Source organism: Syngnathus acus, chromosome 24, assembly GCF_901709675.1.
Source record: "Syngnathus acus chromosome 24, fSynAcu1.2, whole genome shotgun sequence".
NCBI classification, from domain to species: domain Eukaryota; kingdom Metazoa; phylum Chordata; class Actinopteri; order Syngnathiformes; family Syngnathidae; genus Syngnathus; species Syngnathus acus.
The window spans coordinates 4,978,211-5,005,638 of NC_051108.1; the positions used below are offsets into that span (position 1 = coordinate 4,978,211).

General features: G+C 36.5%; 1 protein-coding gene across 2 annotated transcripts; it reads left to right on the top strand.

The window, feature by feature from the left end:
* Positions 1 to 6: 6 nt before the first annotated feature.
* opn5 (opsin 5) lies at positions 7 to 26,840 on the top strand. 2 transcript variants are annotated; one of them, XM_037244051.1, is made up of 8 exons: positions 7 to 94; positions 7,617 to 10,328; positions 15,440 to 15,580; positions 16,885 to 17,004; positions 22,216 to 22,386; positions 22,458 to 22,792; positions 22,876 to 23,117; positions 24,055 to 26,840. In XM_037244051.1, the coding sequence occupies exons 3-8, from the start codon at positions 15,454 to 15,456 to the stop codon at positions 24,119 to 24,121; spliced, it is 1,062 nt and encodes a 353-aa protein (XP_037099946.1). In that variant the 5' UTR covers positions 7 to 94; positions 7,617 to 10,328; positions 15,440 to 15,453; the 3' UTR covers positions 24,122 to 26,840. The 2 variants fall into 2 exon arrangements, with proteins under 2 accessions (XP_037099946.1, XP_037099947.1); XM_037244052.1 differs by having other exon boundaries at positions 7,617 to 10,317.
* The last annotated feature ends 588 nt before the right edge of the window (positions 26,841 to 27,428 follow it).

Consider the following 27,428-nt stretch of genomic DNA (forward strand, 5'->3'; position numbering starts at 1 on the left):
AGACGCAAGGCCCTGTGAGACTTGTTTCATGCTCGTCTTGTTCCTGGAAGATATTTTCAGAGCAGAGAGAGTGTTTCTGGGGAAATGCAGATAAGTACGACCAAAGTTTGTTTAGCCTTGTGTTTGTGTGGTAGAAAAAGGTATACAGTGATCCCTCGCTACTTCGCGTTTCGTTTATCGCGGCTTCACGACATCGCGGATTTTTTTTCCAAATTAAAAAAACATTTAAAAGTCAAAAGAAAACTTCTAAATTGAGGAAACACGTGTCTAACCTTTAGGACAATGTAGTATTGCTCCAAATGTGGATTTACATTCCTTTAGAAGTCTGTTTTCGCGTTTCGAATTAGCATCTTTCCGCTAACTCGTTAGCCTGCCCAGTACTTCTTGTTGGTGACCGTACTTCGCGGATTTCACTTATAGCGGGTGGGTTTTGGAACCAATTATCCGCGATAAACGAGGGATTACTGTATATGTATATAGTGTGTATGTGTTTGTGGGGTGGTTTGATTCAACATGATTAAATCTCAATTGGCATGACACCCGATAAAAATGTTCGTATCTGTATGGTATAGTATATGTTTGAAATCACTGTCACAGTCAATAAATGGGTTCCTTAATGTGACAGCACTGTGGATGGGTGGTTAGCATAATCCATTCACCGTTGGCAGAGTTTGGTCATATACACTCCTCTTAAAAAAAAAAAAAAACTATCAATTTTGATATTTATTGTTGTGTACAATATTTGAATTTGCAATTTATAAGATTAAAGATTAAAGTCCCAATGATCGTCACACACACACCTGGGTGTGGTGAAATTTGTCCTCTGCATTTAACCCATCCCCGTGTGATTTTAATCCATCCCCTGGGGGAGAGGGGAGCAGTGAGCAGCAGCGGTGCCGCGCTCGGGAATCAGTTGGTGATCTAACCCCCCAATTCCAACCCTTAATGCTGAGTGCCAAGCAGGGAGGCAATGGGTCCCATTTTTATAGTCTTTGGTATGACCCGGCCGGGGTTTGAACCCACAACCTTCCAGTCTCAGGGCGGACACTCTACCACTAGGCCACTGAGATGGTATTCAAGCCATATATAATATACCACCCGCTAATGAAGAGGGCCAATATAGCCATGCCATCTTTTAAAAAATGAAAATAAATAAATTGTAGGACCGTGAATTCGTTTCAGCCTGATTATAATTTCATGCAAAAGTTTCTTTTAATTACATCATCAAAAATACACGAATGCAACACATCCAATTTATATTTTAGTATCTCCCCATTACACAGGTTGTAAAAATGCTGTTGTTCTTAGTAATTTATTGGTGGGTCGTAAGTGCAACAACATTCTTCCATTACTCTGTGATAAATATAACCAGCATTACAATCTCAATGCGTCATAGGTTGTTGTCTTTCACAACGGAAATTGTCTCTCTGATTTATTTGGATTAAGTCCAACAGCAACTACTTTTGTCAAATTATTTTTTTATTTCTACTTATCTAAATGGTCGAGCTCAGGCTTCCTTTGCACATCCACCTGTAGCTTGGTTTATGTCAGACTTGAAATATTTTATTTATATAAATACATATTACAGACATGAGCAGATCAATATGGGACTTAAGATTTATTGATCTATACATTGCTTATGTAAGATTTATATATTATTTACACAAACCTGTTCTGGAATAACAATTCCAACAACCTGCAAATATGTTGACCCCATAAAGCTTATTAAAACCTATTTCATTACTTCCCTCACCCCTTCCCTCTCGCTGACTACTGATACCACAAAATCATCAACATCGAAAATGAATTATTGAGGACCTTTGTTATTTTTCAGTTAGGGACTAAAAGGGCTTCAGCACTTCAGGTCATTTTGTGATTTGAATACGGCAAAACCTCTTTCAGTACATATACAGTTTAAAATAAAAGCTTGTCAAGTTGTACAAAGCTGGTATAGTGATCCCTCGCTACTTCGCGTTTGATGCTAATAATTTGATTTATTTATTTATCTATTTATTTATTTTTTATAGATAGGTCTTTGTATTTGGGGGAATTAAAAATGCTATACAAAGAACGTTTGGTTGATCGAAGTTAAGCCAAGACAACATAACATTTATTAGTCAAACAATGGGGAAATTGTAAAGGTTATAGGGAAAGAGTACACTGAAGAATGCCGGCATATTGAAAGTTTTTTATTCCCACCCATAAAAATTGCAAGTTACGTCCCCATTCCAAGATATGAATGACCTTCATTGTGGTGATTCTAGGAAAACAATTTGGTTTTGCATCACAATTTTCATGATCTTGTATTCAGTCCCATTATACCCAGAAGCTCTCATCAGAATCATGTGAGCAAATGACGGGTTTCATCTGCTCGTGTTATTGCTACAGGGGCATTACAGCTGTTTCTTGTTGTTTTATTTGCTCTAAAACAATTCACACTTAAAAAAAAAAAAAAAGACTTTTCACCATTTAGTGCAGTGAAATGGACAATAATTTACTTTAACAACAATAATAATCACTTTGACATGAAGGATGGGTCATTTTGTAGCAGCAGAATGGCAGTAATGTTGGACCACTTGTATTTTCCAGAAATGCCCACTTGAAAACTCATCTGGTCATGATGTATTGGGGGCAATATAATATTAGCTAAGAATGAAAATCTGCAACCAACAATACAACCAAATGGATCTTTGCATCTTCAGAGAGCTTCATTTTAAAAAAATATATATTATTAAAGATTGTATACACCTACCAATGGCAGCAATATTTTAGTGTACATTGTGTGTACATTCGCTTGCTCGTATCGTCACTGGGAAGTCCTCAGACAGGCTTGCATGAAATAGAAATACAGAGTATTTTACTAATGATGAATACCAACATGTCACAAGACATTACCGTATTTTCCGGACCATAAGGCGCATCTTCAATGAATGGCCCATTTTAAAACTTTGTCCTTATATAAGGCGCACCGGACTATAAGACACACCATTAATGCATCGTGTCAGATTTTTAATCCAAATCAAATCATTCTCCATTTTATCTTTTTTATTTCAACTTCAGATGCAACAAATTACTTTATAATCACAAAATAATGATCCATAGTCTTTTTGATTCATGATTCATAGTCTTCAGCGGGCCACTTATGATTGATTTCATGACACAATGCTTCGGGCCAGTTTAAATTTAGGAATTTGGTCCCTATATAAGGCACACCGGACTATAAGGCGCACTGTCGGCTTTTGAGAACATTTTTGGTTTTTAGGTGCGACTTATAGTCCGTAAAATACGGTAACTGCTTTTAATCAGCACAGTCACAGGAATAATACCTTCAAGTGAAGATGGAAATGGATGTTACGACCGATATAATAAGTCAAATAGCATTTTTATTTACAGCCATTTCTTTTAACACTTACTCTTTTCTCTGTTGAAAAGAGCTTCAGGCAAAAGGCTGAGTCTAGACTTTCCAGAAATTCAACTCGATTGCTTGTTGTTTATGATGCACATCACTAATGGGACATTGTGGTTTTGTAGAAATGACGTCAGTTTGAAAATATGAACTCTGGTAGAGATTTGTAGGAATAAAACGTTGCCATCAGTTGTTACACTCATCCACGTCAATGCACGATGCGCTCGTTCGTCTACTTTCGTACTTCGCATCAGTGACAAAACCAGACGGCACCTGTGATAATAAGTCTCAGGTGTCAGGCAAAAAGATCAGGACCTCACAGATGAGAATCCTAGCAACCGTTGCTAGTGTAACCTCAGGAATGTTTCAGGTCGCAGCACATTCATTTTCATCCCCACTGACATTTCAAAGCATGTTGGGTGCTATTTGATTGTTGTTTTTTGTTTTTCCAGTTATCGTCACACCACGATTGTGGGTATCATCCCATTTCTGGGACTGAGATGGATAAAAGCAGGTGGATTTTGTCTAATTCATATTCCACAAACGAAACAAATGTTTTGACGAGTTGGGCTGCACAACAAAGAAAATTTGGGGGTTGACTTGCCCTTCAAGATTTTCAAATTTTTCCAACTGCTGAGATTGAGCTTCAATAGCCACCTTCATGTCAATCTCAGTTTCTTTATTTCACACTCCGGCTTGTCAGTTTCATCATTGAAAAGAAGAAATAAAATGATTCAAATAACATCATGGGTAAATGATAGAAATTCGGAAACATTCACCCAGTTGTGGTTTTCTTAACTTTTCCACTGATGTAAGAGAAGATTCACTTATTTTTAAAATGGGACTGTCTGACACGTTTTTTTTTCACACCCCGCAGAGTTGGTCACACTTTCATCATGACATCCATTATGCCCACACTAGCTAAAACTCAAGGGATGGAGTGTAAAATAGCTTTTAGATTCTTTAAGTTGAATGACATGATATTTGCCTCCAGCCAATGTCATGGCAAGGACATCTGTCAAACCATGTAAAATTCAACAAGAATGATTTCATCAATTCTTCCAAGATTCTATCCTGCCTTTCAGCAAAGACAATTGCTGTCTTCTCGAATCAAGTTGGTCAAACGTGTTGTGTTGATGGGCAAAGTAAAGCCAGTAGGTCAGTGTGGGCTATTCGACAAAGTTCCTGTTGAGAGTTTTTTTTTGTTTTTTTGTTTTTTTAAATCTTCTCTTTCTAAATGAAAGAAAATGTAAACATTTGGTCTGTCTCAGGCAACAGAATAGATGGCCAATTAATAGATAAATAGTTGTTGTGCTGAGGGACTGGATGGGGGGGTGGGCTTGTTTTCATCTGTCTTATCTTGTTTGTCTCCAATACCTAAGACAATTAGATCAGGTTAGTTACTTGGGTCTATAGAGAATCTCATGACTCATTCTCGATTATCTTGTACCAATAGACAGTAATTCAATATAGATGCTGTTAATTTGCATTTTTACATTGACAACAAAGTCAACATGTACAAATGCAAAATTCTATAAAAAAAAAAAATACATATGTGCTAATTTCTGAAGCTTTCTGTGCATTTTTTGCACCTACTATTATATTCACAATCTGCCCTATAGTTGTGTAACAACAGCAACATGTGCGACAGCAAACTCCGTGCTTCAGCATATGTTTACTGTGTTTGGCGGAGGTCAGGTTGACTTCAGATTTTACAATATACAACATAGGAATTTTGCTATTCTTGCATGGTCTGTGACAGTGGAGATTCTATTTTGTTATTAGTTGTTTTTCATTCATCAACTACTGCAACAATCATTTACGGCATCTTCTGCATATCATATCATTTGTTTGGCAACTGACATTAGTTTCTTTGTTTAAAATCTGTGTGTTTTCATTCATTAAAAAAATTCAGTTCTTTTAAGGTTAATGGATTTTGGTATACTTTTCTTTTTAAAGGATATTATTGTATTAAAATGTCATGGAATTTCTGCGTAGGATGTACCACATGACGCTATGATAAGGGTTTTTTACTTGATTTACTTGACTAACCTTTCTTTCAAATACTTTTAGACTTATACTTTATTCATCCCTTGGGATTGCTCCCTGAGGAAATTCTGGATCCGGCAGCTCACGCAGAAAAGAGAACGTTGCACATGAGTTACAAACAAAGAAGAGAGCAATAAATTAAGCGTATAGCAATAAATAAAGTGAAAAATAAATAACGATAACAACAGTATTAATTGTTTTTCCACTGCTTTCTCAGATTTGTTGGTTGGGCTATTGGGGAAAAAACAAGGACAAATATTTTTTTTACAAAAAAATTGATGCTGTGAGCCCTTCCCCCTTTTCTAGTTTCGGATGATCTTGTTCTTGCATCGTGATTCCCTTCTCTCAAAGTACCGTATTGGCCCGAATATGAGACGATCCTGATTATAAGACGACCCCCTCTTTTTCAAGACTCAACTTTGAAAAAAGACTTTTTGAACACCAAATTTAATTTTTATACAGAAAATAATTACAGTACATTACAACAAATGATTATAACAATATATTCGAGAGAAAAAGCATGTTATTTTGCCTCATTCAAATCATTATCGCTATTTTTTATTTTTGAAATAAATAAAAGATTATTTCCTTTTCTTCTACGTGCTACCGCTATTTTTATTTTTATTCTTCGTGACAGGGGGTTCGCTTTGGCCTGGGGAGTTAAGTTCAGCATTCGCTTTAAAGATATCTGGCGCCATCTAGCGTTGCGAATCGGTATAATGTCTAGACCCCGAATGTAAGACGACCCCCACTTTTTCAGTCTTATTTCAATGCAAAAAACACCGTCTTATATTCGGGCCTAACACGCGAAAACGGACTTCTAAAAGAATGTAAACGAACATTTGGAGCAATACTACATTGTCCTGAAGGTTAAACACGCTTCCTCAATTTAGAAGTTTTATTTTAACTTTTAAATGATTTTTTAACATGGAAAAAAAATCCGCGATGTAGTGAAGCCGCGATAAACGAAACGCAAAGTAGCGAAGGATCACTGTAATCCTAAATGGTCACTATCATAAAACATTGGCTTTTAAACTATTAAGAAACAGCATCCTACTGCAGTAAATAAAAACATCAGTCTTCAAAACAGAGTAGCAACAGCTCCCATTTTTCCTTCACCATTTACAATGTTTTTACTACTTTAAACTCAAGTGCAATTCTCGCGATGATTTTCCCTCCGCTTTCTTCAGCTGGTTGATTGCTGTAAAATGAGAGCGAAATTCTGAGAGCTCAGACAGGATTGATGTGATGTGCTCGCTTTATCAAAGGTTCCTTATTGATGAAGTGGAAGCGTCATCTCTCGCCTCAATGGGCTGCTATCCTCTCATTTTAGGCAAACGTGAACGACAAGGTCACTGTGGATGCACTGGTTGCCTGCTCACTCTCATCTCAGAGAAATATTCCAAACAGGTAAATTAAACCTAAAGAATTGCCAAGTGCTATTTTCATGAGACAAAATGCAATTTAACGTATCTGGCCGCAGGCGTTGTTAAATTAGCAATTGCACTTTTCATTTGGATTCCTGATGTGGAGGGTCGAACAGCTGCTGCTCTGGAGGGAGTCTCAAGAGACATCCGAAGTTTCCAATAACATCAAAATAACTTGCTAATTCCTAGCTCAATGTTCTTCTCTTAGAATGGTTGTTATGGTGACATTTGCATGAGACACAGCCTGTCCCCAAAAACCAAAGTGCACTTAAAATTCATTTTTTTTAAATGATAGAACGTCAGAGACTTTAAGTGAGGTCAACTGGGAACGCTTATACTAAATAGCTGAAAGTCTCATTTTATTTCTATAGCTTTATTTCTGTAGCTCCTCCAGAAACATATGGTGATATTTATTGTACATCCATACATCTGAAAGCACAGTTTCATTTTATTGTGGCAAACCATGTTTGTCTTTTAAAGGGAAACATGAGAGACAAAGTAGCTGAAATCAGCATTAATAACAGATGTGATTCCATTAAAGGTGTTTGGAATCACAATGCTTATGAAACAGTATAAACTTTCTCATGTCACCACAGAATGAGTCATAGTCTCTTTTATTTATTTATTTTCCCGTGGGAACAAATTCACAGTTGTCTTGCCATCCTTTGACTATATAATAGCTTTTTCGATGACCAATTCTGTGGCTGTATTCCAAACTTTTACAGAAGATACAGAAGGTCGTAGGTGACCCTTGACTGAACCTGAACTCCATTTACGATGTGAAAGGCAGCTGTTGCGCAAAAGAGACCATCACAGTCAAACGCTTTCACGCATGATGCGTCAGAGGTAAAGTGACGGGCAAGTAATACCAAACATCATGTTGAGAAAATGCTTCAGTGATGTAACACTTTGCTGTCATGAGATTTATCTTGCACCACTCTGAGCTGCCCCCAACGCTTACCAGTTCGAGAGCCATCAATTGATTGCTCTTTAACATTAACACCACTTCTTCAGTATGATGTAGTCCATAACACCCCCAAAGTAAATCCTTTAATCCTGTCACAAGGATTAGAATATTCATTTTCATAGGATCAGCAATGCTGAATTAAATGGCCTTTTTGTAAATTATGTTTGGGCTATTGCTTAAATATATCGGAAATTACCATCTGTTTCTTACGGATCGTGACAAAAGAAATGACAAAAAAAAGTTACTGAATGAAAACTAATGAAAAAATATTTTGTAATTTTATTGTGCATAGGTCTCAGCCAAAAATGATTACAGCAATGTATTGTGCCTTTTGTTTCATGACAGCATGACATTTGGATTATTACGCAATCCCTTCGAAAATAGGTTCGTTTATGGAAGACATTTGAGCTTGTCTTAATCTTTTGGTTGAAAATGCTTTTTAATCTTTGTCACATTTTATCCATTTTTATATGCAATAATTTTAGTCAGTGAAAATTTAAGCCTTTAGTCTAATTTTAGTCACATTTTTCACCATGTTTTAGACATTCACCAGCCCTGCATGTTCACAAAATAACAGTAGCAAAACGATATCAGCTAAGCTATCGTTAACCTGACGTTAGCCAGCATTTCATTTGTGCCAAGTATTCCGCATAAAACTTTAAACTTCCTATGACATTTATCACAGCTGATTTTTGAGTACCCAGTACATTATACGCATAATAAGACTGCAACAAACTGAATTATATGTATATTTTTCTGTTCTCCATTGATGTTGAGGAGTTGTGGCACACAAATCATCCTCTGTAATTCAATAATTCAGTTTCTGTCCATTTGTAAGATGTCACCGGATGTGTCCTCGATTTCGCTTGTAAAACTGTCCAAGCATATCCCATCAAAGCTAATTGTTTATTTAGCTCTAGGTGTCATGCTCAGTGATCCAGACTCAAGAAGCAGAAATACTAGCAAAGGAAAAGAGCAGAGAGCAATCAGAGTTCACGGCACTCTTTAAACTGGACAAAGATGTTTTCAAAAATGAATTGGGTATTCATTCATCTTTGACCAAAAGCGTACACACTCATTAGTTTTATTTAAAAAGTTCAACATTATTTTACGTAGGAATTTGCCTTTCTGTGGTTGATACTTTGCCACCTGGCAGTGCAGTCTGGAAACACGACAATCCATCCATTACATTAATTTAAAAAAAAAAATCATTGGTCCTACTCATGGTCACGGGAAAGCTGAAGCCAATCCCAGTTGACCGGACGAGAGGTGGAGTCCACCCATGACTAGTTGCAGTTTCTCTTCCCTGTTAATTGATTCGACAATCAGAGCTATAGCAAAATATGTCCATTTATAATTTTGTATGAGAGGGTGAAAGATCATTTTTGTGGATCACTAAGCTGATGTACAAAATTTTACTTTGCTTTCAAATTTAAAATGTGCTAATTTTGGCTGAATCATAAAGAGGGCACCCGACTTGTTTACTGACAGCTAAACTGTTCGGTTGCCGCTGTGCAGGTTGATGTATGACGTCAAAATGGAGTTGTGTAACACAACTAGGCCCCCAAGAACCCCCACACTAGAGATTTTATCTTCTCTTCTTTTGTAATCCAACTAAAAGGATTGAACTGGTATTGATTGTTTCCCCAGGTCCCACCATGTCAAGATGACATGTTTTATAATGCACTCAGTTTGGTGCAAGAATAACAAATTCAAGTTCACAAGAGATTAACTTGTGAAATGAGGATGTGGAGGCTAAAGTTGAACTACATAATAATGCAGCCCAGGTTGCCTCAGGCTTTTGTATCTCATGTAATGCATTTTGAGATTGTACTGAACCAATTACTTTTTTTTAATATTCATTGATTATGCTGCCTTTCCATAAAAATAAATATTTGCATTACAGTATTTTTTAGTGTGAGAATGGACGGATAAATGTTAATAATATGTGTACACATGATTGAACGAATGACGGACAGAAGCTTGTGTAAGTCAAGATTTTTTTTTTTTAAATTGGGTGTTTACATCATTAGATGTCATGGGGGGCACTTTTTCATCAGTGCATGTAAGACTAAGCACTTCCTAATAAGATTTAAAGCCAATGTATTATTACTCATATGAAAAAAATGCTATCGACTGCTATTGACTTTTACTTTGGAAGAACCAACCAGAAGTAGCTTAGTCTCCACTCAGGAACTTGGCAGCTGATACGTCAAAGCGCGCACACAGATTGTGAAGAGTTGATGCTGTGGCAGGGTCAGAGACGATAGTAAGTACAGTTCAGCAAAAAGCAAACGCTGCATCACGGGATTATTTGACTTTTTCTTTCTTTTTTCTTTTATTATCTTCCCGTTGTCACTTTTTTCTTCAAGCACTTGCTTCCAACGTGAAACAACTTCTTTTTGAGCATTTTTTTTTTTTTACCCAATAAATCTCGGCGGGAGTGACTGATGACCGATCATCAAAAGGTGAGAACAAGGTAATAATAACTCAAATGTTCATTAATCAATGTCTTTTTTTATTTTATCTGGAGTACTTACTGGTTGATGAAGCTCCCCTTGTCACGTATGTATACACGACCCGTTTCATAATCCAACAGGTAAAGTTATGATGTAAAAATGATCAAGTAAATATCGTGTCACAAGAATTGTTTGCATATAATTAGATCCATGAACTAAAAGTAATAAATGTACAAAAATAATATGCCTCAAATTGGATTGATTATTTTGCGGTAGTCTTGAACACTGAGATGTGCCCAAATGCTTTTGAGCCACTGAAGATTAATAAATAATATTTGTCATATTTTTATTTTTTTAAACTCTTGACCGCACTCTTTTTTTTTTATGGTAGTGCATAAAAACTTTTATATCAAACTTTCCTCATTCACATACTTCTAGACCTGCATCAACACCTATTGTAACGGAATCTGATTTCATGATAGTTTATTTTATTTTGATGGGAAAAGGTCAAGGCTGCCATATCTATTACTACTTGCCAACAAGACTCCTAAAATTCTACACTATTGACTCGCTGTCACTGCCAGCCCAACTTTCCAGTGGCCATTTAACCTCAGCCTCATCAATATTTTGAAGCCCACTCTACCGCAAATATTTTTTATAGACCATGGTAATCTGCAGTTTTTCTCAAAAATCAATTCTGTCACTGGTTGCTATGGAATCCTGGCGGCATAATTTAAAGGCCCCGTTAAATTGACGGTTACAGTAACTGAAGAATTTATAACTCATCAATATTTTTATGTTTTGATACAATGTAATCACAGTATGGAAATGATAGAAAATGGCAAAAGGTGATGAATATCATTAACATATTAAAAGGAATAACAAGAACTGTCAAAATGATGGCCTTGATAGTTCTAGTGTTGAGGTCAGCTCTTTTGTACATTATTTATAATACTGTGATTTATTCTGTTTCAGTAAGTTACCAGAAGAGTCAATTTGATGTGCAATAAATACTGCATTGCGGTGTGTAACCGCCCCAAAACTGCTCAATCGTCCTCAACGGTAAACAACGTCTTTTATTAGAGATCAGAGACACAGCTCTGTATGTATAATTTTCCTTGATGTGGTAGTAGACCACAGCTTCTTCGTTTCTCCAGAGCCTGTAGTATGTCCAGTGCCCCGGGGAAGATAAAATCTCATATTGTGCTTGAAGTATATGCCACCTCACATAAAACATGTTCAGAAAGATCTCGAATCAATGTAGAAAGACTAAGTAATAAATCATTTATTGAGCTGATCAAAGAAGCGCTTTGGGTTTGTTATTGTTGTGTTTTAGTTGAGATATTTACTGCTGATGAAAATCAGTGCCAGTAGCTTTTTTTTTTTTTTATATATTTGTCTGGAAGGATTCAATTTTGCAATGATGAGTTAGAGTTGATAATCATTTGTTTATATTTGCTTCTAGTATGTGTTTATGTGAGTAAGTAGCACAGGGAAGGTTATTGTTTTGGAATAAATAATAAAAAATAATAAATTTGAACGCATGTTGAACTCACCAATGAAAGGCATTGATCAAGTTATAAACAACATCATGTTTGCTTTTAACGGCAAATAAAACTGACAAAGCAGTCTTTGTCGTGGACACATAGGCAACCAGTGCGTCTGGCACGGTAAAAAATTCCCCACAACTCAGACTTAAAAAAATTCTTCTTCAGAGTTTTCAGCTATATATATAAAGTAGTATTTTGAAGATAACCATTAACAATAAATAATAGGACATGTATTTTCTATGGTGATGCAATGCTAGGAGGGGCAAAGCGTGTGTGTGTGCGCGCGTGTGTTGGTGTGTGTGTGTGTTTGTGTGTGTGTGAACCGGAAGAAAACCAGTTGGGGGGCATGCTAGCATGTTATGCACAGACATTATTATCCTGTCTTGTTAAATACAAATAATCTTCAATGTGCTGAGACTGCTCATCCTTCCTTGCACCGTGGAACATCCGAGTCACTTTCGACACAATTTGATGATGATGACAGAAGCAAATTTAAAAAGAATCTATTAAATCGACCCTTTAAGATGATTGCAGTTGCTGTAATAGTGGAGGCGTTGTGCTTTCAACAAACTCCAAAGGCTTGTCTTTTAATACCAGCTGCTGGCAGCATGTTTGAAGTAGAATTGCTTCTTGCAGTTGTAGGTGGAAAAAAAAAAGATTTCCCAAGCCTGGGGTCGGCAACCTTAAAGAAAAAAAAAAAAACATGAACCACAAAACCCATTTGAGAATAACAGTGGGTGTGAATTAAAAATAATTCATTTAACAACTTAAAACATACGTATTTGTAAAATTATGGAAAAAAAAATTCTGCTGTCAACCCTCTGAACCAAGTAACCAATTATGACCTTGTGCAAAGCTATAGAAAGTTTTGCTTGAGCAAAGAATGTAACCTCTCTGAAAAGAACTTTTCCAGAAATCAAATTCCATAAACATTGATAAATTGTGCATGGTATGTGCGAGTGAGAATTCTGTGAAACTGTCGGAGGATTATAAGAATATGCTTGGTCGAAGTTGAGATTGTATTCATCGAAATAAAACTGAGGGACAAGAACTCTGTGTGTGTGTGTGGGGGGGGGGGGCAGTATGACAATATTGAATATATATAATAATAATATAATTGAATAAAAATATTCAATAGTGGCAGCTCTTTAGTTACTAGCTGACGCACAAACGATTGGATCGTCTGATCAGTATTTGTAACTAGTGTCACGTTTTTTTTTTCCCGATCCAGCATCCACACTTATCGAGCGTCCCCCTTAAACAAAGATTAGCAGAATCTATTTGATAAAACTGTTCAACTCTATTGACAGGATTGTGAAGTACTGCACTTGATGAAACTTTCGGGTATTGTAAGGACGTGAGGATGAATTGAAAAACATATGGCCACCAGTCAATTATGGGCAAGATAATCATTCGCGTTCATGATGAGTGTGAACTGAATCGTGGTGCTTGATAAGAAGTCGTACAAGCGAATCACACCGTCAGTAAATCAAATTCCTGTTGTTATATCTAATCCATAAATATTTTAAGTCAGATGTCATTGCAGTTGATTTGTTATTTCACCACCGTGTATTCCCACGCATCGCACGATATTAAGTAAACACATTTGTTGATGTCGTTTCTGATGCTACAATATCCGGCGTGAATCGAATGCATTAAGAGACAAACCTCACTTGCATTCGATAGATTCCTAGAACATTATGTCAATAGAATTGATTGTCTGAAGTTCAGACTCTGAACTTACCGTTGCAGAATACATATTTGCTTTTCATTGTTATTCACCGTCACAATCAAAAGTCACAATCAGTTTTCAAAGTGTAATGCAAATTTCCCCTGTACTCTATCTGGTGAGATTAATGAAAGTGAGGCAATCAAAATGTAATAAACAACATTGCATTATAGTTTTGAAATAACGCAAGACTTTGTTACATTGTAATTCATTCAATTTGATTTTTCACACGAACAATCTATAACATGCTACCTTGCCTGTTGCTCATTAAGGACGGGAAAATAATTGGTGCTTAGATCCATCGCGATGGAGATGTAAATGATTCGGAGTCAATAATGTGGCTAAATGCTAGTGTTGTGTCTCCTCGCTCCCAGAGGTCCGCAAAATAATTTGCAATACGATAATAGCGGTACATCATTACATATGCGGACCGAGTTAGCATAACAAGTAGTGACTAATTCACTTAAACCTTGACCTCAATTTTAGGCCGGTGTAAAAAAAAAAACTGAGTCTTCCATTCTTGACACTTACCTGTTTGTAATTAACCTGTTCATCTGCGGAATTCTGTTTTTGAGCATTCCTGAACTTTCTCAGGCTTTTATTTATTGGATCTTTATAAATAGACACATTCGTGAAGTGTTCAAATTCATTGAGTTTTTACAAACTTGGTCAATCTAGTACTCAGTCCCTTGTTTTTCCCGTTAGTTAAGTTTTCTTTTCTGTGTCCAAACATCAATTTTCAGGCAGGCTACCAGAACCCTCCAATTTGTGCCAACATGATTTGCACTCATGTCAAGCATTCATCTTCTTCTGCTTCTTTGTGACATTGAAAATGGTTCAACAAATTGCTTGTCAATTTCTTATTGATTCGGTTAGATTACAAAAACAAAAATTGCGAAAGTGCGTGTCTTTCACTCAAAATGGCAAATTTCATTTGCTGCAGGTTCAGACACTGAATGAATTAGCATATAAATGTCATGAGTGTCATTGGATAAATTCCAATGACATCAAGACTCCAGGGGCTTCTTGGCTTATTGTTTTTCCTCTGAATTTATGCATATTTTGTAATATATTAATTGCCAAATGGTGTTCGAAAGTCACGATTACACTCTTAACTGTATCAAAAACACATAGGGCCATAAAAATAAAGTAATTAAAAAAAAAAAGCAATGCGAACTGCAAAAAGAAACAATTTCATGTAATGTATGTTTTAGAAAAAAATGTAATCCTGATATTCAAATAAATTGTTGTGCGTGCCACTTTCTATAGGTTTCAGAGGTTAGGCAATTTCACAAGTTGTTTATTGAGAAGTCATGATGATGAGATTCCTGATATAAAATCTCAGACGGAGAGAGCTGAGGTGCAAAATCTCAAAAGTCATTCTTGTGACAGCAGGAGAGTTCAAAAAGTGCACTATCAATCAACTGGTGAAGACCAACTTCCGAAGTTAGTGAGGCGCACGCTGTTTGATTACAAAAGGTTTCCCAGCTCCGGAGAAAATAAAAGTTATTTATAAAACTCGTATTGTGTATTCTGCCGGAAGACAGATGCCACATATGGAGGGAGAGAATTGTGAGGAATTGTGTCTACAGCCGGGGGACGACTAACGGGTGTGATCAGACATCGTATAAATGTGGAATTCATATACTGTAATTTTCGGACTATAAGCCGCACCGGACTATAAACCGCACCAGCTAAAACTCGTGATTCCGGGTTCAAAATTTGCGAAAAAAGTCACGGCTTATAGTCCGAAATTTACAGTATATGTATTTTACAATAATTTCGTAAGGACCTGTTGTGTAGACTGTTTTTTATGCAAATAAGCAATTTTGGATTTTCCTTCTCTTTACAGAAATCCCCCCGCTGATGGCAGTGATGACGAATGAGACACACCCATCATATGTGCCCCATTACCTCCTCCGTGGTGATCCTTTTGCCTCCAGACTCTCAAAAGAAGCAGACATTGTTGCAGCTTTTTATATCTGCATTATAGGTCAGTTTTAAAGGTTCTTGATGACGCACAACAAAACTGTTATCTGCACTCACAAAGCACAAATAATAGCGCTTGTATGGAGGTGGCCTCACAAAAACATCATTTGTTAGCTTTGCTATTGATGAATTCCAGGAAGAAAGGATAACCATCATTCTATATTGCTTATAATGAATGTGAATTGTTGGCCTGATTTACTATAAAGGTTTGCATGTGCAAAAATGGACACATACATGAATATGCATGCACACAGATGTGGAAGCTGATCTACTAAATCAGGCTTAACCAGGATTCTTTCTGACAAATGCAATTTGCATATACCCCTCCCACAATGTATCCATATTTTGACACAAGTTATCAAACCTGAGACAAATTCCTGTGGTAATTCTGCACGTTTAGAGGAACTGGTCCGTGTGTGTACTGTGTTGTATAAATACTTGAAACAAGAATATAGTTATATATCCTTAGTTCTAGATGTTTTTTTTTTGCACAACCTGTATAAGAATTTATTTTTATTTTTGCACGGGCTAGTTACGCCGAGTTAGAAAGGCATGGATGCACACTCAAATTGAATATTTATTGGAATTTAAACCACAAATAGTAGACATATTGTTCTTCATTGGTTTTGGTGGCGTGCCACTGTTGTGTTAATGACAACTCGATTTGCTATCACAAACGGAGCAGGAAAGCAAACCATAGCACAATTTATCATATTCATTATTTCTTATTTTTTTAATATATTTATATACTTCCAATTAAAGAAAGCTGCTTTACTTGTAGATTCAACTGGGCTCATTATTCCTCTTGTTTTCTTCAGTCCTCACAATGTACTTGTTTTGACTTGTCAACTCTTTCACCAACTCTACCTCAGATTCGCCTAAAATGAAATTTAACCCAATTTATCAGCCAATTAGCATCACAGTTCTCAGCCAATCAGTTCACAAAAACAACTAGTAAAATAAATCAGCCTCTCAGTTGAAGGAATCCTTTTTGTGAGTTGTTTCTAAAGTAAAAAGCAATTTAGTACTGAACTGTATTTGTTCTTAATACTTTTTTTTTCTAAATGGCAGCCTCTTACAGCAGCTTCGTTGTTTTCCCAACTCCTCTTTGCTGTCGTATACTGGAATTTCCCCATGTGGGACTAATGCAAGAATGTCAAGTCAAATGGACATTTCACAGTCTTCTGCTGACCTGAGATACATTCTTGGAATGTGGGAGGAAGAAAACCACACAGAATTTCACAAGCCCAGATTCAAACCATAATGTCATTGTTAATTATGTATTTAACACATTGCTCTCTCTTACAGGTGTTATGTCCGCAACAGGGAATGGCTATGTCTTGTATCTGACGATCAAACGCAAAACTAAGTTGAAGCCTCCAGAGCTTATGACTGTGAATTTAGCCATCTTCGACTTTGGAATATCAGGTACTTTTTTGAATCATTTTAAAAATCAACCCACAAATATTAACATTCCTAGATCATTTTAAGCTAGATTTTGATTTAGGGTAAATCAGGATTACAGCCTATTCAAACTATTATACAACAAAAACATATTTTATTAAAAATCTAATCATGTTTTAAACGTGCTGGGATGTTTTTTTTTTTGGTGTTTGGCGACGTGTCCGATGAACCACATACAGAGTTCTGTTCTGTGGTTCAGCAGTCACCGATTGCTTGGTATTCCGACTCCCGAAGGGAAAATGTAATTCAAGGCTTCTTTGGACGTGCTCACGGGCTCATGACAATTATTTAACTGAATGAATTTTTAACTAATTGTCATTTGTTTTTCCATCTTACCAATTATATTGTTGACCTGATACCATCATGGCAATTTGTTCATTCTGAAATAGTATGTCTGCATATGTCTCCTGATGGCCAGACAGTTTTGCAAAAAAACAACAACAACAATATAATCATCATGCATATAGTCTTGAAAATGATTTTCTCCTTTGCATTAATAAACTATGAAAGGCTAATCGGAATACAACTCAATAAAATGGAAACAATGGAAACAATTTCACTGTAGCGTGAGGAGCTTTCAAGGATGAAATACTAGAACATCTCAAATGGAGATGGAACCAATACTATCAGTCAATCAAACAATCATAATGAGCATGTAAACATTTTGTATTTTATAGCAACAAATGTAAGCATGTTGACTTCTACGAGACACATAAAATGACGCAGCGTGATTGATTTAGCATGCGGGCTTTGAGATTGACATTTGGGCTTTCACATGCTCTAATTTCTTAATTTGTTAATTTCTTGGAACTACTGTATTTCTTACAGCTCAATTGTGCATTAGAAACCGAAGAGAATTAGTTGGGCTGCTTTCCTAACTGCCCCATTTGTGTTTTTTGTTCCAGGTACTGGAATGTTACCGTTGTTAAAATACCATCCGAATGTAGGTCATGTTTTGTCGTTTGTAGCCTTGGCTTAAGTTCTTTGTCATTCTGGTCTGGTGGGAATCATGTGGCATGATTCAGATGCTGCTTGTTTGCTTGATAAAATAGAATTAAAAAACACTACGCAAATACTCGTACTCACTCAAAAATTTACGATAGAATATGGCTCTTACTGAATTGCCTGCTATTTTGCTATTCAAAGTTGTATATCCGCTTTAACGGGGTTCCAAACAGACTTTTGAGGAAATCGTAATCATCTGGTGTTGTCGATTCTTGGGTTAGCTTAGCAATTAGCATGACTTTTATGTTTTTCCCCGTCATCCATTCATAACGATACTTGTCAGAAACGTATCTTATTTAACACAAATGTTTAACCCTAGTAACCAGTTGAAGCTCATTGCTAGCTCGCTTGGCATAAGTGGCACTGAGCGTACCACGACCTCTTTTAATCCCCATACATTCGTCGTGCTTTGTGCTTAATCCAAATATCAGAAACGATGGTGCAGAACGTCTTATTTTTAGCCTTGTACTTTTCAGGCCCTCACACGTTTTACAGGGTTTTAAATAAATGCAGGATGGCCAGCAAGATAAGAATCTACAAGAGCAGATGTTCTTGTGTATAGTTTGTTTACATCGTCACGGTTTGTCTTTTAGCGTGGGTTGTTTGCTTGGCTTTGTTCGTGACACACGGAGATGTGTACTCTATGTGTTGTTTCTGATCAACTTCATCTTGTGCCTGGCTTGGTGGTTTAAGAACATTAGATATTGATTTACCGCCGATCTGGTGTCTTCAGAAAAACAAGGCCAGATTATTGCAGCTGACACCCTCCTGAGTGAACGTAATGTTGTTTACTGCTATTCTGCTATTCTCTTAGTTGAGTCGCTTCTCATTTAAAAGGCCACACCTAATAATAAATTATATGTTGTGTATCTTTTTCTTCAATCATTCACAGTTTTTCGTCTGCTAGTCTTCGTTCGTCTTCTTTACGGCACTTGCCTCCGCCATTCTAAGTCTTCCTCCATTTGCTTTTTACTGCAGATCACTATGTCATCGACAAACATCTCAGTCCACGGGGATTCCAGTCTGACCTCATTTGTAAGGCTATCCATCGCTATCGCAACAGGGGAAGGGGCTTAGAGCTGATCCCTGATACAGTCTTACCTCCATTTTATATTTTTGTCACATAACAGCTTTCTATCTGCTGCTATAAAGGAGATGTCATTTTTTATGTGTGGTTATGGGGCATTTGCAGGAACAGTAACCTCTAAAGCATTGTCCGTTTTAATTAAAAGTAAGAAAAAAAAACCGCACAGCTATTGTATTGTTACGCATAGAGCAAATTAAATAGTTTCAGAAGTACAACATTCGTTCTTCCATGCACAGACGGTTTGCATATCACATGATGCACATAGACAGCTTCTGTATAAAAAAGTTTGTGGATAGGTTTGTAAAAAGGGCTGGTCATTGTGGGGCATGACGAGAAATCATCCTGCTGTTGGGGTGAACTACACAACTTGAGGCAATGGTCTGCTGTGCAGACACAATAAAAATCATTCTCAACAAGAGCCTAATTGACTTTCAGCGAGAAGCAGTGCATGGCACCAAGACCTGATAATCGCAGCTATTACTTTAATTTGCACATCATTGTTATTTTGCACATTGATTAATTGAGTTGTGTTTCACTCGCTCGTCTTTGATGCCATGGCTTCGGTTCCTACTCAAGAATAGTGTGACTAATTGGGCATGACGTGACATTTTAGCAAGGAAAAAGGATTTTGCATTTTTGTCGACTGGAGTTATGCGTCGAATACGTTTAGCAATGTACACGGCTTTATAATTTTCAATGGTCTTTGTTTGCCTCAGCTGTTGGTTGGCCTGATGTTTTGTATGCAAAAGCCTGAAGCACCGGTGTCCAAGATATGGCTCGGGGGCCATTTGCAGCCTGCCATGTGTGTGGATTAAAAATAACTTCACATGGCCCACAATGCTATTTTTATTAAAATATGTGAAGTTATGGGAAGCATTAGAAGTGTAAGTCTCGGAATTTGTTTCTAGATATGCAAAGACATAATCAAATTTGCATCTTAAATTGTAGCAATGTTTCTCTTGGAGAATAAAGAAAATTTTATTTCAGTTAAGAAAACGTTTTCTACTTTCTGCTGAGTGTCAAGGTCAAGGGTCAGCCTTCCACAGATTGAAATAAAAGAATGCGATCATGGGTTTGCCTCACAGCTACATTCCAAGTAGTCCCTGCTCTCAAAAAATGTCTTCAATAGTTCACCTTGTGACTGATACAGTCACATTAACAATCTAAATGAATTAATTCTCTTTATTTTTCTCACCGTAGAATAAACCCTGATAAACATCAGAATGTTCCTGCAACATGTGCTTTATGAAACAAGTTTTTTCTTGACAATGACCGCTATCTAATCATGTATGAGTCTTCTTGGAATTGCTTTGTTGAAAGCGCGGCTCACAAAGACATCTTACAACATAATTCTTGATAATATAATAATTCTTGATATAATGGCTCCACCAGTATTTTATTGTTTTTAATGTCTATTATTATTTGACTATATATATATTTTACACCACGTTGGTTTTCATGTGGATGGCAAAGGAAAAATGTTTCCATATAATTTAATAATAATAATAAAACACAGTTTGAATTGACCGCAGCCCAGTCAAACTTGCCTTCTTCAGACAGGAAAGTCGTTCTGCTACTACATTTGTCTTGATTCACAATTAGTTATGGAAGTAAATGATTCCATCCCTTGCCGACAGATATGCCTTGCAACTCAAAGTGTCATTAGCCATAAAAATGAATCCCGTCAACAACTCACAGACTCTTTCTTGTCTGCGAGCATTATTGTGGCTTAATAGCTCCTATCACTGCAAACCAGTCACAAGGTTAAATAAAACATGGCCAGATATCAAAAGGAGTTTGCTAGTAGCCTTGATCATTTTAGTAAGTTTGCAAAGTTGGTGTCACGTCCTTGATATTGTTAAAACAGCTGTCAGCGTTTCATCTCTATGTGGAATATCCCTACTTTTGTCCAAATCATTTCAAATGAAATCGCATCCTCCACAGTTTTAATAATTTCAGAGGCAAACAATTTACAAATCTACTCAGATTCTGAATCTTGATTTTTCTTTTATTAAAAAAATATATTAACCAACAAAAAACAAATGAATAAATAAATTAAATAATGAAATAATAAAAGAAAAGAAAATCAATAAATAAATGGATAAACAAATAAATAAATAAATAAACTGCTGATTATTTGCTACAATCATAAAAGGATGTGAGCAGAATTATTGCCTGTTTGGGACTACAAGTGCTGCTTGGCCCGCCCTTGTGTACGCAATTTTGTAGTTTCTTTCAACATCCCCAACTTTTGTTGATCTGCTATACATTGAGTAGATTTATTGTGCTAAATAGATGAATAATCTCCATCACGGGATGGTAACATAAGTCTCTGCGTGTCACACGGCTGCAACATTCTGCTATCTGATTACCGTAGCGGAGATTGCAGATCGAAATAGATCATGTCACATGCAAACAGGAGACCGGAGATTTTTCATTTGGAATGATTTCAATCAGAAAAATAAAAAGTCTTTGTGTTACCCCTGCTAATGATTTTAAAACAAACCACATAGCTTTTCCTTTACTCTGTTAATTGAGAGACAAAACCTTCATGGTGTGAAAAATATGACTGCTAAGTGCTTGATGGGAAAATAAACGTGCAAATAATTTGCAGATTTTAATGTTGATATGCAAATTAAAGGTTGGTCTTATCTTTTGGGTGTTTTTCCACATGAAAGCTGTAAAATTCAAATGTCTGTTGAGTAAACATTATCTCTACCACTTGTCAAATATATGGTTTACCTTATCTTTTAATGTAAAAGTAATTTTGATTTTGCAATCGTGGGAGGGCAAGAAAATATTTATTCTGCTACTTGATGTGAAACCATCATTACCTTGTCATTCCTGTCAAATCACATTAGTATTATTAATCTAAATCTAAACATGAATGAGTCTATGACGAAATAAAAAATACTAATCTTATTTTCCATACTTTTTACTCCTTACCCTTCTTTTTCTCTTTTGCATACCACCCTTGACAAAACTATCACACATTATTTTTTTTCTCATTACTCCTTATCGTTTGTGTGTCACCCTTTATTTTTCTTTTACACCCTTTACATCCCACTTCCCCTGTCCTTTAGTGACAGGAAAGCCCTTTTTTGTTGTTTCTAGTTTCTCCCACCGTTGGTTGTTCGGTTGGGACGGCTGTCAGTTCTACGGCTGGGCAGGCTTTTTCTTCGGCTGTGGGAGCCTCACCACCATGACTATGGTCAGCCTGGATAGATACCTCAAGATCTGCCATCTCAGATACGGTAGGCTATTGATATTTTTTTTAAACTTGCCGAGATAACCAATAACTAATTATACCTCGTTTAATGTACAGGGACTTGGTTGAAAAGGCAACACGCCTTTCTCTGCTTAATCTTTGTCTGGATATATGCCGCCTTTTGGGCCACCATGCCCCTGGTAGGCTGGGGAAGCTATGCCCCAGAACCATTCGGGACCTCCTGCACCTTGAATTGGTGGTTGGCGCAATCCTCTGTGGCCGGCCAAAGTTTTGTAATGTCTATTCTCTTCTTCTGTCTTATCCTTCCAACTGGAATTATGGTCTTTTCCTATGTGATGATTATCTATAAAGTCAAATCCTCCGCAAAAGAAATCTCACACTTTGATGCCCGAATCAATAACAATCAAAACCTTGAGATAAAACTTACAAAGGTATGTGAAAGACACACATTTGTAACATTATTCTAAGGATGAGTTCCAGTGTGTCTAAATGACTTGTATGTGTTCAAACCTAGGTGGCCATGTTGATCTGTGCAGGATTTTTGATTGCCTGGATCCCATATGCGATTGTGTCAGTGGTGTCGGCATTTGGGGAGCCGGACTCGGTGCCCATACCCGTGTCTGTCATTCCTACACTGCTTGCCAAGTCCTCGGCAATGTACAATCCAATCATCTACCAGTTAGTGGACCTGAAAAACTCCTGTTCACCTTTCTGCTTAAAGGCCCTGGGGAAACGCAGGCCTTTTCGAAAGCCCAGGTAAGGGAATGTCTTTGGTCACAAAATCTCGCTTCTCCCATACAAGGCATCGTCGGTTAATTGGCGATTCTAAATTTTCTCAATGTATGGTGAACTCAATGCATGAGTTACTTGTGCCCTATAAAATTGAGTACCGTAGTTTCCGCACTATAAGGCGCACCGGATTATAATGCGCACCTTCAATGAATGGCCCATTTTAAAACTTTGTCCATATATAAGGCGCACAGATTATAAAGCGCACCTTCAATGAATGGCCCATTTTAAAACTTTGTCCATATATAAGATATATACATTTGGCCCGCGGGCCGGACTTTGGACACGCCTGCTGTAGTGGCTTAATATTGGTCCATATGTAAGGCGCACCTGATTATAAGGCGCACTGTCGGCTTTTGAGAAAATTGGAGGTTTTAAGGTGCGCCTTATAGTGCGGAAAATACGGTAGTTACAGTCTACAGTCTTTCCCTGGAAGTATGACGGAATTGTATTTGCTGTGATAATGGATACAAACGTGTGGCCTTGGATTTTTCGACACCATGGAAACAAGATTTCTTCCTGGCTGTGTCTTGTAGAATGACAATAACACCTGTTTGGTTTGATGCTTAAATGCCGATTGAAGAACAGATAAGGAGTCAAAACGAGTATTTAAGTGGGCTGGGAAAAAGAGGTCCCTGGTTTTTAATCAACGTTAGATAGACATGAAACAGATTTATGAGCTATAAGATATGGCGTAATACAGATTCTATCCACAGATTACGTCCCCATTTTTCTTCTATATAAATATGTCATGAAAAGGAATGTGGCCCAAATTAAAAAAAATAAAATAATAAAATTTTCTTTTTTAACTCGTTCAGTCCCATTGACGGGTATAGACGTCACATATATATTAACTGGGTCGGCAGTGAATGAGTTAATGAATGTCTGTATCTTGTGCTTGCAGATTCTACACAATTTCTGGCTCAATAAAGGACACACGAGCACCCAAAGAAACTCAGGTTGAAATGTGAGACAGACAGAACGTTTGGGCTGCTTGCAACAGTTTGTCTTCTCCCCGTCCGTTTTCACTTTGCCCATTCACACGCTGCCTATCGTCAACAATGTCATTATCAAGCTCTTATAATTATCCCTAAATTATGATTACCGTAAATTTCTGACTATAAGCCGCGACTTTTTTTGCAAATTTTGAACCCGGAATCACGAGTTTTAGCTAGTGCGGTTTATAGCCCAGTGCCGTTTATAGCCCGGTGCGGCTTATAGTCCGAAGATTACGGTACATCTGGCTCGTTTACACCTGCAACACAACCTTGGTGTCCTTCCTCCAGCTTCTCTTCCATCACAAATAATATTTTCCAAGGAGGTGATATCGTGAAATGTCTTGACTCAGTTTTACAGTATTTTAAGCAAACAAATATTGACTCAGGATTGAAGATATTTTGGAAAGGTTCATTGAAAGTTAGAAGTTAAGTATGGACTAAGCAAATGTTACATTAATGATTATTGCTGGAATTATAACAACAAAAGTAAAACAATAAATACAGTACATAGTGTCTGAGTCCACATCCAATTTGTTATACTGGATCAAAATTTTGGGTGTAACTGGTTTGTTCAGTCTTCTGCACTTCTACACATGTGGCTTGTGTACAAAATAATGTTTGAACTAGCACTTTATTCCATCTGGTTGTGTTTTTTTGCATTTGAAGAGGATCTGCGTCCGAGAGGTGAGTTGGAAACTGTCACAATGCAGAACTGGTGAGAATTCAGAGTTAAGTCCCACCAAAAGCCTCACTAAAACATATGAGTGCACTTTATTTGCAAAAATTATTTTGTATGCATTAGAAACGGTTATGTTTCACAAATACTTTTGTAAATTGTCCCGGTAATTTTCGTATGAAACTGTTCTCTTTCATGATTTGAGGGTTGTTGTTTTTTAATGATTCCATATGCTTATCTGCTTTCTTGTGTTTAACATTTAAGCAAAAAAATATATATAATAATGCAAGCATTGTAATTTGTTAATGATGACTCAGTACAAAACAAATGGGAATCCCTCAAAATTTGGGATTTGGTTCAGCAATTTACAACAAAGCGTACCATATTTTCCGCACTTTAATTTAATTTAGCCTTTAATTTTCTCAAAAACCGAAAGTGCGCCTTTTAATAAGGTACGTCTTTTGTGTGGACCGTATTACAAAATCTGTAAACGGTTTAATATGTAGGCGTAATATGTAGACCCGATGAATCAATCAGAGGAGATTACATTTTACATAAATCGGGGCGGTAAACCAATCAGAGGACTGTACACAATACGTAGATTACGTACCTCCGCCGCCATTGACAAATAAATACTATCGAATTCATTTGCGCCCTATGTGTAGATTAAATTCATCAAAGCCCCCGCAATTGAGTCTGCACCTTTTAACCCGATGCGCTTTATGGTACGGAAAATACGGTACTACTTTTCTAAAAGTGATATGAGGATTAAACTGCGCGTATGGAACATTTAGAAAGAATCAAAACAAAATTTAGTGAGGTAATAGAAGGCTTTTGTACGTTCCCCTAGAACCGTTTTTATTTGCTTTGTTGTAATTAAGGCACTGACAATCAATGACACTAAATATACTTATGTGTATTAGGTTTTGTTGATAAAAGGATTTGCTAAATATAGATCGGGATTTGAAAAGTGATGTTTACACAATTCACATTTATCTTCGGTATTAATTATCTTCCAGTTCACTTCAATACATGAAGCTTCTACTCATCAAGAACGTGAATAAGCATATACAACAAAATGAACAAGTTCTTTTAGGGTTCTTTTTTTTCAATGTACATGTTGTGAACAACCATATTCAGTATTTCTTTGATAATTTTCACATATGCACTTTGTAAGCAGCAATATTCAAAATCCTTCTCATAAACTATTTTGAAATTATACAGTACTTTCATTCCACTTCTTTTCACTGTCATCATAACAGCTACTGTATGAGATACTCCACATGAAGTTAAATGCTGGTTTTTGTTTTTATTATTTTGTGGGGTCTATTTTCACTTTTTTTTTTTTTATTTGCTGTGTATTAAAGGAAAGTAGAAATCAATGTTATTTTTCTACATCACATTTATACTCGGGTGATGTTTCCTGCTCAAAGTTGTACATCACCATTTGGCAAGATTTTTGTAAAAGTGTTGTGTGAAATGTTTTTTTTGCGCGTGACAACACCTAGCACTAAGCACACGCTTCAATCTCAAGTGTTTGGCCATCTTCCACTGTCTTTAACACCTGACTGAGCCTTTTGTTGTAATGTTTTGTTGTCTTGTTGTAAAACATAAACATAATTGGTGATGTGTCATTAATACACATCTTTCATGTTAAATGTTAGTTTTGTTGTTTTTTGTGGTAGCTGTGTAGGAATGATGTTGCACTTTTCTGTAACATCACGACAGGATGAATATGAATTACAAAATAATTCTTTACTTGCCGCCAAAATCTCATTAGCTGTTTTGTGCTCTGACCTGTATTCAAGTTTCAGTAACACCATTTATTTTTTTTCCAGAAAATATGCGAATTCTGCTTTTTATTTTTACATCACAGCAGCATTAACTAGAATTTATTTGACTTAGTGACATCAGTGTCCTTCAACTTGTTTAATATTTTAAAAGTTTTGATCTCAAAGTATATTGTACAAATGTTCTATGTTTTTACTGAAGAAAGATATTCTTTACTGGCTACTACATGAGCGTCAGCTTTTTCTTTCCCAAATGTCTCAGTTATTGTGCTATACACCAAGGGAGAATTGAAGTATAAAAACAAACAGACGTCAATCACAAGTGCGAACAATCAATAAAATAAACAATAAAACTGTACACGTAAACATCGCACCACACTCCCCCTAGTGGCCAACAGGCATACAGCGCATTAGTCTGTATTGGTTTTTATTTACTATTCATTAATTCTTTCATCATCCGTACTACTTATCCTCAATTGATTTGAATTAATGTTATTCTAGTTTATTCTTATTTTACCTTCATACTATTTTCTCATTCTTTCAAGTTATATTCAAAGTTGACTTTGAGAATTCAAGTAATTTTCCTTTCCTCAAATTTCAAGGATGCAAATGAGATTAAATGAGTTATTTTTGTCAAACCATCACAAATCTCCACGATATGTCACAAAGTATGATAATAATGTCCTATTAACGCAGTAAGTCCTAAAATAAAGATAAACAATGCCACAAGAGTAAATGAATATGAGAGGGAGATAAGATGATGGTCATGCTTTTGATTTCTGCAGGATTTCATAGAAGAAGCTTGAATAACACA

Coding starts and splice junctions, on each gene's coding strand:
- opn5 (XM_037244051.1), top strand. CDS start 15,454: ATGGCAGTGATGACGAATGAGACACACCCATCATATGTGCCCCATTAC. Junction 15,581..16,884: donor TTTTTATATCTGCATTATAG/GTCAGTTTTAAA, acceptor TCTCTCTTACAG/GTGTTATGTCCGCAACAGGG. Junction 22,387..22,457: donor GATCTGCCATCTCAGATACG/GTAGGCTATTGA, acceptor TTTAATGTACAG/GGACTTGGTTGAAAAGGCAA.